At 28.5% G+C, this 16,272-nt stretch overlaps 1 protein-coding gene across 5 annotated transcripts in view; it reads left to right on the top strand.

The window, feature by feature from the left end:
- The window catches only part of LOC107446663 (forkhead box protein P1), a 238,312-nt gene that overhangs the window by 83,709 nt on the left and 138,331 nt on the right, over positions 1-16,272 (top strand). For 3 of the 5 annotated variants that reach the window (XM_016061360.4, XM_071187439.2, XM_087155467.1), the window contains one exon: positions 9,397-9,441. The exons of the other annotated variants lie outside the window; for them this stretch is intronic. In XM_016061360.4, coding sequence (XP_015916846.1) covers positions 9,397-9,441 — 45 coding nt within the window. The remainder of the gene's footprint in view (positions 1-9,396; positions 9,442-16,272) is intronic. 5 annotated transcript variants of the gene reach the window in all.

Consider the following 16,272-nt stretch of genomic DNA (forward strand, 5'->3'; position numbering starts at 1 on the left):
TCGAGGGTCGTAAGGTCGGTTGACGGCCCAATCTCTTCTGAGGATCCACCTGGATTATCAGATGTCGAATTCTAGAACGATGCTGTAATGAAACTTACAAGAATGTCCGACGTGGTATTTTTTCTTCTTCTTCCCGATACAACGATTTGTCCTTGTTTGTAGTCGCTGACACCTTTGTTTTGTTTGACGAACCTCAACGACCATTTCAATTGCCGACTATAAATTATTTCGTTGTTCGATATAGACAGTTTCTATGGTTATTACAGGGGTTTGTTCCGGTCGTTTTTTAGGAAAGAATACGTCTTTAATGTTAATCATTTCGAAAATGACTTGTTGCTATATAAAGAGCATGGTCTTTTATTTTACGAATGCTCGACATTTTTAAACTCTTTGTTTTTATTTTGTCTTCATTTTTAGAGGTGAATATTATTAGTGGCGGTTTCGTGTGTGTTCAATGTGAATTCACTATTTAAAAATTTTAAAAAAAAATTTGTTTTCTCTTTCAAAAATGTGTTAGCTTGCACATTAAGGAACATTTTTACAAGTATGCATTTAAACTTCAACTTACCTATTACTATGTTAACTTATATATTGTTATGTTATAACTTATGTATTGTTATGTTATAATGTTAATCAGTTTGAAAATTACTTGTTGCTGTATAAAGAGCACGGTCTTTTATTTTACGAATGCTCGACATTTTAAAACTCTTTGTTTTTATTTTTAGAGGTGAATATTATTAGTGACGGCTTAGTGTGTGTTCAATGTGAATTCACTATTTTAAAAAAAATTTTTTTTTTCTCTTTGAAAGATTTGTTAGCTTGCACATTAAGGAACACCTTTAGAAGTATGCATTTAAATTTAAACTTATATATTATTATGAATGTAAGCTTATTACGTATTAATCTTTTTATGCATTATTATAAATTTAAATTTATTGTACATTGTTGTAAATTTAAACTTATATTAATAAGGTATCTGACAGGTATTTAGTATTGACATGTACATGTACGGAATTTTATCGCAATTTATAAGTATTGACGCATATAAATAGTAATAAAACAGGGGGTGCTCTTTTCGAATGAGGGGAAAGAGCATCTTTTGAGTTTTTCATCGCCATCTCTACCCGGAAGAAAATCACCATACTTAGATGGTAAAGAAATTTCTCGTGAAATAAACCACAATTCTAAAAATTTTAACCAAAGTATTCGATATTTAAACTATTCATATGGAAACTTTATCCTTACTATATACCGCAAATTCTGCGTTCCGAAATTTTAGTTCTTATTACAATGCATGTAATAACAAATATGAATATGAATAATAAATGTAACCAAATAAATGGTTTTATGCTATTATTGGCTAAATAAAGAGCTAAGTATAGCAAATGATAAGTTGAATACAATTTAATCAGCATTATAACCGTATTTTTAAATTACTATAAATCAATTATCTTTAACGATTATTTGTATATTAATTTTTATGTATAATTTTAAATCGTAAAATTACCATTTCTATTCTTTAACTGTTCCGCAGTGAACTGAAATACATGGTTCCCAGTAGAACACTGAAGTCAAGTATCACTGACTGCGGTCAGCAAGCGGGTGGGTGACCGCTTTGATCAACCTACGTAGGGATCGAGGGTGCGCGGTATCAGTCCTCATTAAACTGTTCTACCGTAAAGAGCTCGATTTTCCTCGCAGGTCGTTGAGCTACCAAAGCGGAGGAGCCATCACCTCTGCAGAGGATCAAAATTGTGATGATATCACAATTGTGAGGCATCCTCGGGGATCCGAAGACATCCCCGAGGATGTCTTCGGATCATCCTCGGGGATGTTTCCTAGACCGTCGCCAATAGCCCATTGTGCATTTCTAGTGCTATAAAAATAAAATACCTACCTACCTATTCTTTTATTTCCAAATGAAATTCTCCAAAATATTTTTTTTCTTTATGTATTTTTCTTTATGTACTCACTCATGCTGCGGATAAATTAAATTCCCAATTCTTTCGACTTCTTCCGATAATATAATTTCTTGCGTGATCAAATTTACTAATCACTTAAACATTAAATAAATAACTGATTTGCGGTTAAATAACGTTTTTAGAACGTTTCAAAAATTTTAAAATTTAGGCAAACACAACTTTTTATGGATATGCTGTTAAATAAATTTGCACGTTGTCCTTGAACTTATTTAGATAACATTTCAAGAACTACGTTTTTTAGAAACCTCTTATTACCGATTTATTTGCTGTCACATCGCTGAAAAACTTCCTATCTCAACCCCAAGACAAAATACATATGAGTCTTTTCTTTAAGCAAATTACTCTGTTGCAAATTTTAGTCTATTGTTTACTTTTGGGTGTTACCATTCTTGAAGCAAACCTTGATGATATAGAATGTTACAAACTTTCCTTAAAACTGTGTGTACAATATCTTGTCTACGCCTTTTCTCATCTACAATGCATGTATTTACATAAACAGAATACATTTTCCTGCTTTTTTCTTTACTTTTTTTAAAATGATATGAAGCACATTGTAAATGTTTTTATACCTTAACAGAAACATTAAAACTAAAAGAATCTTGGTTTCTATATATGAGCGTCTTATTTGAATTGTTTACAACACCATTTTCATTTATCTAAATTCTAGAGTCTTAAATTCTAATGATTGTATTGTTTGTTGTTGACGATACCCCAAGACTATTTGAAATTCTTAAGTTTCCTTGCAGTAATTCAGATAGAACTCTTTTCCTGAAGTGACTGGTATGGTCACGAAAGTAAGGTTAACTCCATTTTCAGTAAATGGAGTTAATCCACGATTCAAAAAGACTTTTCATATGTTACCCCTAAATGAGTCAGAAAGTTGGAAAGTTTAAAACAAAATTCTTTTTCAGCCAAATTATATATATATATATATATATATATATATATATATATATATATATATATATATATATATATATATATATATATATATATATATATATATATATATATATATATATATATATATATATATATATATATATATATATATATATATATATATGTATATAGGGAACTTTTTTCAGCAAAAAAATGAAGTAAATTAAAATTTTGAAAACGTCCTTTTATTATTAAATTTTAATTTTTTCAAAGCAATACAAAAAAAATGGTGGGTGTACAATTTTATTTCGTGACTATTTCCGAATTAACCAGCAGCTTTTGCAATTTTTTAATTAGGATAAAAGACAAAAAAAAAATTTTGAGCGAATCGCTTCAGAGGTATGTAAAACTGTTATGATGTACTAATTTTTTTGAAGAATGACACATTTTTAGAAGGAAAATTTCAACATTCCCTCAGAAAATAGATTATTACAAAATAAAGCAATGGAACATGTTAAAATAATTTTATCCAAGAATAAACTGTTAAATCATCTTGGTATTTGGCATTAGGGCCTTACAGGGTGGGCCAAGACCTTCTTTTTCTGACCTTCCTTTTACAATTTTATTCTAAAATTATAGTCTCTTATTAACCACATGATCTCTAAAATCTGATTCAACAGAATCGAGCTATCGTAGTTTTGGTTTTCTTATTTTCCGATTAGTGAATGGGTTTGCAACATAAGTTTTCTTTACTGGAATTTTTCGCCATTTTAGTAACATCAGAAGTTCAGTATATGCTTTTAGATTTTCAACTTTCAATAATATCCGGCTCTTTAAAAGCTCTATTCATTTATGAGTTAAAACCATGCCATCATTCCGATGGTACTTGATTTCAATCAATGATAATGATTATTCATTCAATTTCCGTTGTTATTATTCCAGTATACAAGCTATGATTCTCAAGATATATCTAAGCAATATTAACTTAATAATTCTGATCTAAAAAGTTTTCATTTTTAATTCAAAGTAATGAAATGCAGGGTGCCGCAAGAAAACTCGGACAAAGTTATTGCCTCATAGAATAAAAGCTAACTAATTTCTTTTTAACTTATACGTTCTTTTCCTTATGTGAACTATTTTAATTATGAAATATTTTAAAATATATATCTTAAAGTACGTATTGTTCTTTTCTTTTTTTTTTAGAATGTGAAGTTAATGATCTATTTTAGAGTTGTTTAATCAGGAAAACGACAATGTGAAATCGTTTTATTTTTCTGTACACAAAAGTTAGGACTCTAAAGTAGTAGTCTTCAGCTCCAGGGACGCGAACCGGTATTAGTCTCGGTTTTCAAATTCAGCCGCTTTTAACAACCGGCTCTTCTGTTTGACATTTTCTTAAATAAACAAAAAGCATTATTCTTGAAATTTTTAGTTTAAGAAACAAATTTTAAAAAGAAACAAAAGCTTGCATTGTAATTGAAACTAATTACTATCAAGAGGAAAATCTCCACAAAAAAAAAGAGAGCGAGTCATTAACCCTTTGACGCAGATGGGACACCGGTGTCTCTTTTATATATGTTGTTCTCTGACACTCTCTAATTATGAGCAGAAATATGCTTTGGTATTTTTCAATCATAAAATACAATCTAATAGTTACTAAAAACTGTTAGATTATCGGAATTATATTTGTATTAAAATATAAAACTTTTTGAAACTTTTTGTTTTCATTCATAATCAAAAATTTATCAACAATTAATTTTACAAATTAAGGAAATTTCAATGATGAATAAGTGTTTTTCTTAGATCCAAGAAACTGCAAATAAGTTCAAATTTAAAAATATATTATTTGAAAGTAAGTCGTGTTGGGAAGAATTTGCCTTTAACACAGAAGAAGACACAGTTGCTTCATTCTATATTTCGTAACCATAAATTATTGAAACTCTAATTATCACATTTTTTCCCTTATTTTGACCCAAATTAATATAAAATAATGAAAAGGTATGAAAAGTAAGTCAAATAACAATTCTGAGTCAAAGGAGCCGCTGGATTATAAGGCGGCATACCGGTTCGTGAATCTAATGGTGCCAAGCCGCTCAAGGAACATAAAATTATTTCCATTTTATTCATTATTTTTCTCTGGTTTATACGACTTTCCATGGACAAGAGTTAAGCCGGAAGCTGAGAAACATCATCTAAACCTACATGTAATTGTATTTTAGTTTGAAGTCATGTCCAAATACAGTTAAATTAAAACTATTAAAATTACTGAAATATAAGCAATCAATGCGTCACGGTAAAATTATCAAATGTTGACCGATTCGCCGCAATTAAAAGGTTTTTCTCAAAAGCAATTTCTTCGGCGGGATGAATTAAAGGTTACTTGATGAAATGTTGCTCATCTGCATCGCTGCAAAAGGCGGCCTCTTTCAAAACAATTAAATTTATTTAATTATAAATTCTACTCTTTATATTATTTGTTATATTTTGCGAATTTATTTATTTTTAATTAAAAAAATTTTGTCGCGCCCCACAAATCTCTTTTGATCTTTATTCATAGTTATTAGATAAATTGTTTGCTCTTAAAATTAATCTCTAAAATTAGTCATAACTCGATCTAGAGTTAACTTTAAAAGGCATATTTACCGCAGTATGTCTAATATAAATCCAAAATTAACATTTTGGTTTGCCAATGAAATTCGTCCTCAATCTTGTCTCTTAAATGAGTTCGCACATGACTTTAGTTTGGCGGGGAAATCAAGCCTTAAGTGAGATGAATGCCAAGTCATTTTCTTTTTTCTACCCTCACATTAGGTTGAAAAGGATTAGCATTGAATTTAAAAGCATTAGAATGAGTTTGGAAAGGACATCGGAAAGTCCAGTAACCTATTTTTACATATCGATCATGGGGGTTGATCACATTCTCTAAGAATCGATCTCTAGAGGGGTTGTTCTTTAATGGAGGATTTCTCTTTCATTTAAGCAACATTTGTCTTCACTTTTAACTTATGAATATTATAAACATGCATGATCAATTCAAATAACTGTTCTAAAACGTTAGTTTCTGTCCTAAAAAACTAGGGGAAAACTTTCTGACAAAAAATCTACTATATCACCCGTTTGTGTTAGTTTTTAATTTAAAAATAACTGAATAATGATTATGTATACTCATTTCAAGAGTTATGATTATGTATACTCATTTCAAGAGTTATGATTATGTATACTCATTTCAAGAGTTATGATTATGTATACTCATTTCAAGAATAATAATTATGTACACTCATTTCAAGAGTTAAGGTTAAATTACTGTGCTTTTCATTGATCAAGGAAAAAAAATTGCTCAAAATAAGGAAGTTTGATTCTGACCACTGAAAACGCTGGCGTAACTCAGGGAGTAGACTGCTTCTTTCAAAACTGACGAAATAAGTTTGAATGCGGCGGTAGCGGCTCGATCTTTATATTAGAGTGCTAGATCCCTACATCACCTAAAAGATCGCAGCTGTCACCCAATTTAACAATAACTGACGTAAAATTTAACATAAAAGCGAAAAGGTGTTACGCTATTTTCCATTCCATACTACCATATAATGCTGGCTTCTTAAATTTGATCATGTGTCTTAGTTGTTGCTATTTTGTGGGCCTTTAGCTACCATCTGGAGTATTGACACAAATAATACTAGTGTTAAACGGATGATGGGTTAGATCTTTTGTGGTTATGATCATTGCTATTGAGTTCAATATACGAAGTGCGTTTCTACATATAATTCAAGTGCGGGTTAGTTTCAATCAAATAGAATTATTGGTGATTTTATTCCTGTATTTGACTCGGGAGTTCTCTTGTCTTCTGGGTAAAGTTTAAATTGGCACAAGGTGGTAGAAATGAATATTATATCCATAAATACACTTTTTAGATAGACTTTTCTTTGATCATGATAAAATAAAATAACCTGTCAAAAATCATATTCATATGATCATTCTCAAAGAAAACCACATGAGAAAAGTACTCAATAACTGAACTGTAATCTCCTCAATATATATTTGATGGGGTTGGAGCAAGATAATAATTAGCCACATTTTCTCCAAAGGTGGTATTTTACCATCAAACAGTTTCTTCGTATTGCTTTCAGATAGGTGTTTCACACGTTTGTGAAATTTCTGTTAGATAACAGCGCATTATAAAGTAAAATTTTATTGTCTGCATAAAAATCATGATGAGATTTTCACTGCAAATGCTCTCTTTTCTAATTTGTAAATGTAGCTTATTATTGCATTGCTCCAAGTTCTAGAAGTCCGAATAAAAACGGAGTATTTAAACTTAACATAAAATAAATAAATATTGAAATTGTTGTTTAATCATTAAGTAGTCAGTTAACAGTTATGTATCTTGTAATTACTTTTATCTGTTTTATTACAATCTGTATTTTTCGGATGAAGATTTCGTAATGGTAGAGTGGAAGAAGGTTCCGATCGACATTTTTAAAAATATTGAGTTTTCTCGGGGATCTAACTTAACTATATGACATTCATTTCACAAAGTTATTGAATTTTGGAAATGTCGGTAGAGAAAGGTCAGTCTTTGAGAGATTTTTTTTTCAGAATAAAGAAAATATCTAGCTTTGTTGGTAACATTCAGTACACTTTAAAAAACCTGTCTTTTGACAGAAAACTAAAACTTCCGCTGACATGAACAGATTTAAGAAGTTATGATTCTCAAATTCAAACCAATTTATTCAAATTTGCACTACATGTTTTCCATATCAAATTCATATCATATAATTACATGATATATTTCTTGTTCCAAACAGGCGCTTCTCAAAAGAGGGGAATAATAGAGTTAACGGCGTTAGTGATAGCGTTAATGAATTCTATTGATATTTATGATATCTGCCCTAGGTGTTCGCTACATATGCAATATATGTTTCTATTGAAGTAAAATTATGACTATAAGAAATTTTTAATCGAATTTCAGAACATCAGATAGTCTTAAACAATTAATTTATGTTAAAAACTATCGGCTTTGCATACATTAGATTTTTTGGACAATACTTTATCTTACGTGCAAGAAAGTGGCATTTTGCTACGTAAATATTTCACAAAAACATAAGAAAATATTTTAAAAATTAATTTGAGGATTGATAAATAAGTCAGAAGTACTAACTTTAATCTATTATTTTTAAATATAATTAAATGGTTTCGTATATTGTGGGTTGTGGAAAACTATAAATTTTACGAAGAAAACCTTAGCATCAACGGTTTTTTATCATACAAGAACAAGTTTTTTCCGTAAAAATAACGAAAGAAAATCCGCAATAAGATCGGTTTTTTACTGTAACAAAACAAGTTTTTGCAACAAAAAAAATCTGTTGTCTCAACGGACTTTTACTATATAAAAAACAAGTTCTCTCTGCGAGCGGTACGAAGTAAATCTGTACTTACACCAAATGTAAATATTTTATGTCGGCAGAATTTGTATCGATCAGCCATCGCCGGGATTCGAACCTCGTTAATTCATGGAGAGTCGCGATCACTGTTCCCTGAGCCATTGCGGTTCGAGTATTTTATTTCGAAGAATTTCACTTCAATAATGTATCAATTTGACAATAAAGTCGAATCGTTTTTTTTTATACATTGTTCAAAACCATAAAGTAATTACTAAAAAGTAAGAGCTAGTATAGAAAATAATCGTTAAATGATCCGAGAAAAAGTAAAATTATGTTACGGATAGCAAATCTTGCATGGCAAAAACTAGAATTTTAATTGACAGTCTTAATTAGTTTGTGGTTAGTGTGAAAAGCTGAGAAAAACAGTTAAATATATAGAGAAATTCCGGAAAAAAAACTGCTGATTTTTACAGTGTACGTTACATTTTTGGACATGCTTCAAAACTCTAAATCTCGTTTTTCGGATTATTTTTTTTATTTGTTTCAAAACATTAATTTGTCTTTCACTCAGTGTTAGAACTTATCTATTGCTACAATTTGTTAAGGATTTTATCAAATAACCATCCTATTTCAAATTTTTACTAATATTTTTATTTTTAAACATTCGATCTCTCTTTGAAAATATATTTTTTTGGTGTTACATTGGCTCAATTAACATCAAGAATGTCCGAAATTGATCCTTTAGTAGTAAAGAAATATTTTTTTAAAAGTATTTATAAAGAATTTTTGCAATGATTTATGTTAATTCCTGTCACTAGAGAGAATATTCAAAATTCTCTAAAAAAATTTATATCAAATAAATTTAAATGTAATTGTTGTCAGAGTTTAAAGTTAAGATCTGCGTTTTGCTTCCGCCTTTTTCCCTAACGCACCAAACATTAGACTATTAACTATTAACTTAACTATTTCAGAATTCAAGAAAAATTCCAGCGTTAAATAAAAAGGTGTAACTTACTTGAAATTAAGAATATCCGCTCTCGTAGGACACTGTATATTTTTTATTGATTAAGTCAATCTCCCTTACTCTAAGAAATTATAGTTTTTTGTTCTTTTTACTGACATTAACGTGATCAATATTTCATTTTCTTATTTAGAGCATTGAAGATCAAGTAGCCTCGATTTTGTACCACTTAGGAAAAGTGAGTAATTTTTCTTTCATATTTAAAAAATACTATGTGTTGGATGAATTTTTATTTTAACTAATCCCCATCTTTTTAAGAAGATCGAGACCGGTTTTACTGTTAGCGCTATGGCCATAAAGTTTAACAAAAATATCCAGACATTGAAAAGTAATAATTTACTTAATAATTATTTATAATCATATTTTTTTGTGAATCATCATAATGTTTGATGATATTAAATAAAATTATATACTCATCTGAAACATTCATAAAGAATCAATGACATTTAAATTTTTTCAATGGGCAAAACTGTAATAAATGATCCCTTCCTTAACATTGGAAATATTATTCTTTTCTCTGTCAATTTTTCTTCTGCTTACATATCGATGTCTTTTTGCCATTTAAGCATTCATAAAAAGGTTTTTTGGTAAAATTTCAAACGTTTCTTTTTAATATTTTGAGTGGAAGTGGATTTTAGTCATAAAATTTAACAACAATACCAAGACATTAAAAAGTAATAACTTACTTAAAAACTATTTATAATCATATTTTTTTGTGAATTATCATAAAATTTAATGATATCAAACAAAATGTTATACTCATCTAAAACATTCATAAAGAATCAATGATTTTTAAATTTTTTCAATGGGCAAAACTATGATAAATGATACCTTCCTTAACATTGAAAATATTACTTTTTTCTTCTGTTTACATATCGATGTCTTTTTACCATTTAAGCATTCATAAAAAAGGTTTTTTGGGGAAAATTGCAAAGTTTTTTTTCTTTAATATTTTAAATGAAAGTTGATTTTAGCTACTAATTATTGCGGTTTAGACCTTATCCTTTCTTAATATCGAAAAAATTATCTAATATGAAATTTAGCTCTCAAATCAGCGAAATAGTGAGATAAGAGATGCCGTGAGTTGTCTATGAAGTCAAGTCTAATATTAGTCTTTCAATAGTTAACTGTTTAAAAGTAAAAAGCCTTAAGGTAGAGTTGATTGAGTTATGGGATGCGTGTAAGATATATTAAGCTCTCTTTTTCTTCTCTCTCTTGGTTTTCTTTTCCTTTGTTACTTTACACCTACATAAGCAAGTTAAGTTTTTAGTATTTGCTGCTTGAAAACAAATATCGAAAAAAAAAGCTTTACTTCACAGTTTGCAAAGTCACACATCGAGCACTAAACTAAGCGAATTCACAATAGTTATGAATCTAGATGGTATTTTCACTTTAATTTTCTGTTAATCACACATCGAGCACTAAACTAAACGAATTCACAATAATTATGAATCTGGATGGTATTTTCCCTTTATTTTTCTGTTAATCACACATCGAGCACTGAACTAAACGAATTAACAATAGTTATGAATGTGGATGGTATTTTCACTTTAAATTTTTGTCAATAATGCTTACAATGTTTTGTTAGCAATACCTTCTTATTACTTACAATTAAAGTACTTGAGTGGATTTCAAACACGAATTGTACTAACTGTGCTTATATTTTCGTCTTTACTTCAATTTCTATTACATAGTCTTACAAATTGTAACGAATATTATTAGTGGGCCCAAAAAAAGAAAAATAATAATTCCTCCGTAAAACTAATGTTGGTCTAATGTTCGGATCTTCACGTATTAGGACTCAATATTAATGTTTCGATGGGGTGACCTCAAAGATACAAATTAATTAGTGCAGACGGTATTTTAAGTTCAAAATCAGACACAAAAATGTACTTCCCTTTAATAACATACCTTTTTATTCATAGATTTGGATTTCTAAGCCTCAAAATATAAGGAAATCCGGGAAATATGAATCCAATAGTTTGATTAGGAGAGTGGCTCAAACTTTGAATTCCTTAATGTTAATTTTACTTTTTGCGTATTTCACTATATTCGAGAACTTTTTAAGCGAATTAAAAATGTTTGCACACAATTATAAAATTCATTTATCCGACGATGATTCTAAGCAAGAAATAATTTTAAATAATTATTTATTATTTTACTTAAAAATAATGGAAAGAATTTTGAATTGCAAGGTTTTCAAATTTTTAAGATCATTTTAAAGAATGCAATTTTTTAAGTCAAAATACAAAAGGTGAACGAAATCAGCCGAATGTAAATGTCTGACTTTTTTAAAATTCAATTTCTCAGAATCTATTTGACCGATTGTTTTCGAATTTTGCATTTTGACACATATAATTACATTCTTTAAGATAATGTAAAAATTTGTTTACCTTACAATGCAAAATTTTTCGACAATTATTATATAAAATAATAAAAAATAAAAAATGATTATTTATCGCCTAAATTTATCTTTACTTAATCGAACTTTATAATTGTGTGACAAAAATTTTACGATTCCATTAGAAAACTCTGGAGATATAGCGAAATACGCAAAAAGTAAAATTAATATTAAGTGGTCCAAAGTTTGGACCGCTCCGTTTTGACTAAGCTGTTTGAACCACATTTTCCCGATAGCTAATACCCGCTATATTTTGAGGGTCGGAGATCCAAATTTGTCTCTGAAAAGATATGTTTATTCAAAGAAAGTACATTTCTATGTCTGATTTCGTAACTTATAACATCATCTACACTAATTAATTAGCATATTTAAGGTCATCTCTCCGTACTATAAAGATTGAGATTGTGTCTTAGTACGTGAAGTATGTTCCCCAGATACAAAGTTATTTAAGTTGATTGGTTTTTTATCGCAGTGTACAGTGCGCAAAAAAGTAAACAGATCACCCTGAATAACTTTTGATCTAATGATCGGATCTCGACGCTCTAATCCTCAATCTTAATAACTCGAAGGGATTACCTTAAATATGCTAATTAATTAGTGTAGACGATATTTTAAGTTACGAAATGAGACGCAAAAAACGTTCTTTCTCTGAATAAACATAACTTTTTTTCAACGGATTCTGAATTTCGACCCCCAGAATATAGGAGGTCATGAGAGTCAAAAATTTGGACCCCTTAATGTCAGTTTTACATTTTGTACATTTCTCCATATTTCGAACTTTTTAAATTAATTGAAATATTTTTGCACACAATTATAAAATTCGTTTATCCGAAGATAACTTCATGCAACAAATAAATTTTAGTAAATTTTTATTACTTAATTATGGAAAAAAAAATTTGAAGTGCAATGCATACAATTTTTATACCATTTTAAAGTATGTAGTTTTACATTGCAAAATACAAAATTTAAGCGAAATTGGTTGAATTGTTCCTGAGAAATAAATTTTTAAGAAGTCGTATATTTAAATTTCTATTTTTCAGGAAATATTTGACCGATTCTGCCCAAATTTTATATTTTGTCATATAAAATTACATACTTTATAATGACATAAAGAACTGCATGCCTAGCAATTCAAATTTTTTCAACGATTATTCAATAAAATAATAAATATATTCCAAAATTTATTTTTTAGCATGATTTATCTTCGGATAAACGAATTTAATAATTGCGCTAAATTTTTTTTTAGTTCGCCTAAAAAGTTCTCGAGATAGGAATATTCCATGGGAATATTCCTATACGGAAATATTCGGAATATACGGAAATATTCCTATACGGAAATATTCTTTCGAATATTCCGAAAAGTAAAATTAGCATTTAGGGGTCCAAACTTTGGACCGCTCTCCTGAACAAACTATGGGGACCTTATTTTCCAGAATGTGGCTACCCCCTATATTTTGAGGGTCAGAAATTCGAATCTGTTGAGAAGAAAGGTATGTTTATTCAGAGAAAGTACGTTTTTGCGTCTGATTTCGTAAATTAAAGTATCGTCTGGGGCAAACTAATTAACATATTTGAGGTCATCCATTTAAACCATTAAGATTGAGTCATAGAACGGGAAAATCCGATCATTAAATCAAGCGTAGGGATAGATAGAGAAAAATAGATAGATAGACAAATGTGAATTTCACTTTCAACCTAAAATGGGCGAAAAAATTAAGATGAGTGAAGTTAGTATTTTAGATAAGGAGTAGAATTAGTGTGAGCCACTGTACTTTTGTTAACTAAATAAAAGTGATAAATTAAGTTGATTTCATGAATTTGTTTGAATGAAATATTTGGTTTTTAACTTCTTTTAACTTCTCAACAAATAATCTCAATATATTTTGAATAATTTATAACCCTTCACTCTAAGCTTAGAAATGTAACTATCAATGTAACTATCAACAAAGATTATGCAATATATATTATTATCATTAATATATCAGAAAAAATGCTTTATAATATAGTACGAGTCTCGGAAAACATTAATTGGTTTTAATGCAAGTTTCTTCATATATTTTTAATTCTTGTATATATGTTCTTTCAAACAAAATAACATTTTTATTATCTTATAATAAAAGACTATAAACTTAAATCAATATAGCCACTAAACAAAATTTTTATGGTTTATTAAGGAAGTTTAAATTGGTTCTCGATATAGTTAAATCACGTATTACGAGAACTTATCACATCAAATAAGAAATAAATAAACTAATAAAATATCTAAACATTCCCTGAAATATTTTTATCAGATATTCATTCCTTCTCTCAACAAAAATAGCTACATTTTGCCAGAGCTATTTTGTTTTTTAGCGCTTCCAACCATTAGAATGTTAAAAACTTGTGTCTCACTTTGTTTACATTGGTATGTAATTTCAGTTTTTTTGAAAAAATATTTTCAACTTCGAGAAATACCATATTTTGTAAAAGATATTTGGTGAATAAACAATGTCAATCAAAAGCAACTTTGTAAATGTGTAAACAACAGGTGCAACTTTTCATAAGCGCAATAAGCCTAATGTTGATTATTTTTCTAAAATTGTTATATCATATTTCATAATTTTAAACTTTTTCTGGATTTTTTTTAATGTGATATTTTCAGTATTGATGACTTTAATTGTGTATTTTATTCTCTCAGGGAAAAGGTAAGAATTGAAAAAAAGCACTAATATAGAGTTTTAATTAGGAAAATCTGCAAAATCTCAGATTTTGTTATGAAAAAAAAATCAAATAAATGAAGGGTACCAGGTCACTTTTTTTTACTTAAAATATATCAAACGTGCATTAACGATTAAGACAGTTTTTTTTTCTTTTTTTTTTAAATATTTCGATATTTTACGAAAAGAATGAGATATTCTCGTATTGCTTACCGTAATAATTTGAATTAATTCAGGATGCATTGTAAGATTTTTTTTTCCATTGTGGGAAAAAGTATTTACCCCATCTCACTGTAGGGCATTACTCATTTTTTGAGAAAAAAAAATTAAGTATATTTAAATTTGGTTTTTGAATGATATTTTTCCACTAAACTATCTAAGAAGTTAGATGGTGAACTTAATCTCGCGAAATTCGTTAAAATGCATTCCTATATTTTTAGTCATATTTGGTATTTTTCACCTACCGTAATCAAAATTCATTTTCCGTTTCTATGATATATTTTAAAAATAGTAAAAATATAAAATTCAAGTTCAATTACATTAGCAGCAAAATTAAGACACCTATTTAGCAAATTTGAAAATTGCGTACGAGGAATTACATCAATCCACTCTCTTATTTTTTAATAAAGTGAACACCCTGAATAACTTTTGAGCAAATGATCAGATTTTCACTTGTTAGCACTCAACCTTAATAGTTCGAGGGCTTAACATTAAATATGTTAATTGATGATATGTTAAGAAATCAGATTCAAAATCATAATTTCTCAGAATAAACATATCTTTTTTTGACAGATTCGAATTCTTGACCCTTAAAATATGAGAGGAAGCTGCAATCTGGAAAATTTGGACCCAATAATTTAAGCATGAGAGGGTTCGAAAGTTTGAACCCCTTAATATAAATTTCCCGTTTTGTACAACTTGCCATAGCTCGAGAATTTTTTGAAGCGAATCAAAAATATTTTGCAAACTTCTATAAAATTCGTTTATTTAAAGATAATTTCAGTGCAAACAATAATTTTTATTAGTTACTTATTTTTTCTTTAATAGTAGTCGAAACATTTTTTAATTGTAAGGTATAAAAAAATTTATATCATTAGAATGCAATTTTAAATTAATGTTAATATATAAAATTTGATCGCAATCGTTCGAATAGTTTCTGAGCTGTTAAATTTCAACCCTTAGCAGTGCAGAAGTATTTCAAGTCTAATTCCCAACAGATATATTTGTAATAATTTATTATTATATTAATTATAATTATATATTTTATTATAATTATATATTTTACGATAATTAAATAAACTATAAGCATGAGAACAATCAGAGAGAAAAATCACTATAACGGTTTTTGCCGCTGTATGCGCGACATTGGACACATTAAGTAAATGTACCATGCCTCTTATATTGCAGCAATGGTTTATTAAGGCTAAAAAAAGTCTAAAAAAGTTATTTTTAATTTTTTTAACAAGAGCTTTTCGACCGTTCTCATTAAAATTTTGTACTTTGACATTTGAAACTATATTCTTTGAAATAATGTAAAAATCTGCTTTTCTTACTATTTAAAAGTTTTTCGGCTATTATTAAAAAAATAAAAAATTATAAATAGTTATTAATTTTTTCCCTTTGAATTATCTTTATAAAAACGAATTTCGTAATTGCGTGCAAAAAAAGTGTTCGACCACTTTTCTTCCCAAACTATTGGAACTATATTTTAGAGATTGCGACTATACTTCATATTTTGAGGGTCAATTATCCGACTGCGACGAAAAAAAGGTTTGCATATTAAGAGAAATTACGTTTTTGTGTCTAATTTCGTAACTTAAAGCGTTATTTGCTCAAATTTTTTAATGTATTTAGGGTTAGGGCTTCAAATCATTAAGATTGAGTCCTTACGTGACTATCCAATCAATAGACC

The sequence above is a fragment of the Parasteatoda tepidariorum genome, chromosome 11, assembly GCF_982258835.1.
Source record: "Parasteatoda tepidariorum strain Cologne lab strain chromosome 11, Ptep-v5.0, whole genome shotgun sequence".
NCBI lineage: Eukaryota > Metazoa > Arthropoda > Arachnida > Araneae > Theridiidae > Parasteatoda > Parasteatoda tepidariorum.